Source organism: Alligator sinensis, unplaced genomic scaffold (genome assembly GCF_000455745.1).
Source record: "Alligator sinensis unplaced genomic scaffold, ASM45574v1 scaffold1950_1, whole genome shotgun sequence".
Lineage (NCBI taxonomy): Eukaryota > Metazoa > Chordata > Crocodylia > Alligatoridae > Alligator > Alligator sinensis.
This window is the reverse complement of record NW_005843422.1, coordinates 125,285-127,777: the sequence shown is the minus strand read 5'-3', so window position 1 is coordinate 127,777 and position 2,493 is coordinate 125,285. Positions and strand designations below refer to the sequence as shown.

The window sequence follows — 2,493 nt, the reverse complement described above, 5'->3', positions numbered from 1 at the left end:
GTCCCCGTGGTACCTGAGGTTGAGGCGGAAGGTGGACCAGGGCAGGATGCGGACTCGGTGGCCCATCATGGACATCTTGTGCAGCGTGGGCTGCCGGTTGAAGATGACGATGTCCCCATCACACATGTGGCGCTCCACCTGCCCAACAAGGGAGTGGTAAGCTTCACCCCATCCCAGACACGTCCCCCCCACCCCACAGGCACTGGGGACCCCCCCTCAGCCCCTCCCCCAGGTGGGACAAGCCCCCTCCTCACCTTGTAGCCGATCTGGAGGTGCAGGTCACTGGGCTTGGGGTGGAAGCGCAGGTCAATGCGGTCACCATTGTCCCGGATGATGTACTTGGCCCCAGGGTACTGGCTGTTGCCCCGGCGCACCAGCTCCTGCAGTCTGGGGGGGGGCAGGCATAGGGAAGGGGCTGTCAGCCCCCTCCCCTCACTGTCCTGCACCCCAGGACACAGTCTCATAGTGGCCCCCCTGGGGATCTGCCCCCCTCATCCATACCCCCTACACCCCCCACCCCATCAACCCCCTGGACTCCCACCTCCTTGCCACTCATCCCCCATCCCAGTCCTCCCTTCTCACCCCACCCCTCCCAGCTACCAGGGACCTCCCCAGCTTCACCCCTCCCCTTTTTCCCCTTCCTTTCCACCTCCCCTCCCAGCCCTTAGAGACCCCCCCCTTCACCCTTCCGTAGCCCCCATGGACCCCTCCCTTTATCCTTTAGCCCCCTTCACTATCACAGCTACTGAGGTCCCCCTTTTCATCCTACTAACCCCCAAACCCAGCGCCCAGGGCCCTGACCCCTGGCTTTAGCCCTATCCCCCCCAACCCCCAGGGACCCCCCCATTTTCCCCTCAGCACCCCCTGGGAACCCCCTTTTCACCTTGGCACCCTCCAGGGACCCCTCATAACCACCCCAGCCCCCAGGGGACACCCCTGCTTTTCCCTCAGCACCAGTACAGCCTCCAGGTACCGCCCCCCCCTTGCACTGTCCATCCCACCTTCACTCCCCACTGCCAGCCTCCAAGGCCCCCCCCCGGAGACCCCTCCCTTTCCCACCTCCCCAGCTCCAGACCTGTCAATGTTGAACGGGGTGACGATTTCGGCGAAGGTCATGTTGGCGGCGATGGAGCGGGGAACGCCCACCTGGTCAATGCTCAGGTTGGGGTCGGGTGTGATGACGGTGCGGGCCGAGAAGTCCACGCGCTTGCCCATGAGGTTCCCACGCACACGGCCCTCCTTCCCCTTCAGCCGCTGCTTCAGGGACTTCAGGGGCCGCCCCGACTTCTGCATGGCCTGGGGTGGGCGGTGCGGGGCACAATGAGGAGAGGGTTAACACTGCCATCTGGCAGGGAGCAGATCCCAGCATGCAATGCAGCACAGCCCCCCCCTTGCATGCAGTGCAGCTGCAGACCTATCGCAGCATGCAATGCAGCACCTTAGGGCAGTAGGGTGCCTCTCCCAGCAGGCCCCACTGCTCACTAGGGCTGGGGCTATATCCCAGCATGTTTTGTCCAGTGGAGAAGGGCTGGGGGCCCCTTACACATTCCCCCACCCCAGGGACTCCTATCCCCCCCAACCCCCAAAGCCTCTATCCCAGCCTGCCTTGGCCTCCACAAGGTGTATCCCAGCATCCTCTATCCTGCCCCAGCAGTCCCTATCCCCGCATGCCCTGCCTCACTCCAGAGCCCCTATCCCAGCATGCCTGGTACCCTGGCTCACCCGGGGCAGGCCAGGCAGCTCGTTGTCCACCATGGTGGCCACATGGAACTGCAGCAGCTTGACGTCCTCGGCGATGACATGGGCAGCTGCCCCATTCTGCTCATTGCGCCGCAGCTGGTTGTTGATCTTCACTATGTCAGCTAGCTTGTGGGTCAGGTCGTCCTGGCAACATGGGGGGGGTTGGTGCTGATCTGGAACCCATGTGTCTGGGCTCCACCCCCACCAGACCCATGCCCATCTCTCAGAGCAGGGGGAAAACCCAGGCATCCAGGATCTCAAGTTCCTGTGTGCAAACTCACTGCCCCTGCCTGGTCCTCACCTGGTTGCGGGCCGAGCCTTGCATGACGACGGCAGGCCGCACAGAGAGCGGGGGCACAGGCAGCACAGTGCACACCATCCACTCAGGCCGGGCAAACTTGGGGTCCATGCCTAGCACCAGGCACTCATCATCCGCGATACGCTTGAAGATCTCATGCACCCGCTCAGGGCTCAGCAGTATCTTCTTCTCCTGTGAGTCCTCATTCACATGCTTCCACTCCGCATACAGCTCCAGCCCCACGCGCCGGATGCGCGGCTGGTAACGCCCGCACCCACCATGGCCCTGTTGGGGGGGGACGACACGTATCAGGCATAGCTGGGCACTGCACTAGGTCCCACCTTTGCAGGGAATGGGAAGGGGGCACAGGTCAGATGGTCCCCACAGGCCCTGTGCTCCCCCTCATTTGCAACCCAAGGCAGGCAGCCCTCCTCTTTGCCCACCACTCGCACAAG

General features: G+C 63.5%; 1 protein-coding gene across 1 annotated transcript in view; it reads right to left on the bottom strand.

Moving 5' to 3' along the window:
* POLR2A (RNA polymerase II subunit A) overlaps window positions 1–2,493 on the bottom strand; it is a gene marked incomplete at its 3' end in the record, with an annotated part of 22,449 nt that overhangs the window by 13,916 nt on the left and 6,040 nt on the right. Inside the window, 5 exon segments of the mRNA XM_025195176.1 lie at window positions 14–138; window positions 255–387; window positions 1,076–1,296; window positions 1,723–1,884; window positions 2,042–2,323. Of these exon segments, the coding sequence (XP_025050961.1) occupies window positions 14–138; window positions 255–387; window positions 1,076–1,296; window positions 1,723–1,884; window positions 2,042–2,323 (923 nt within the window).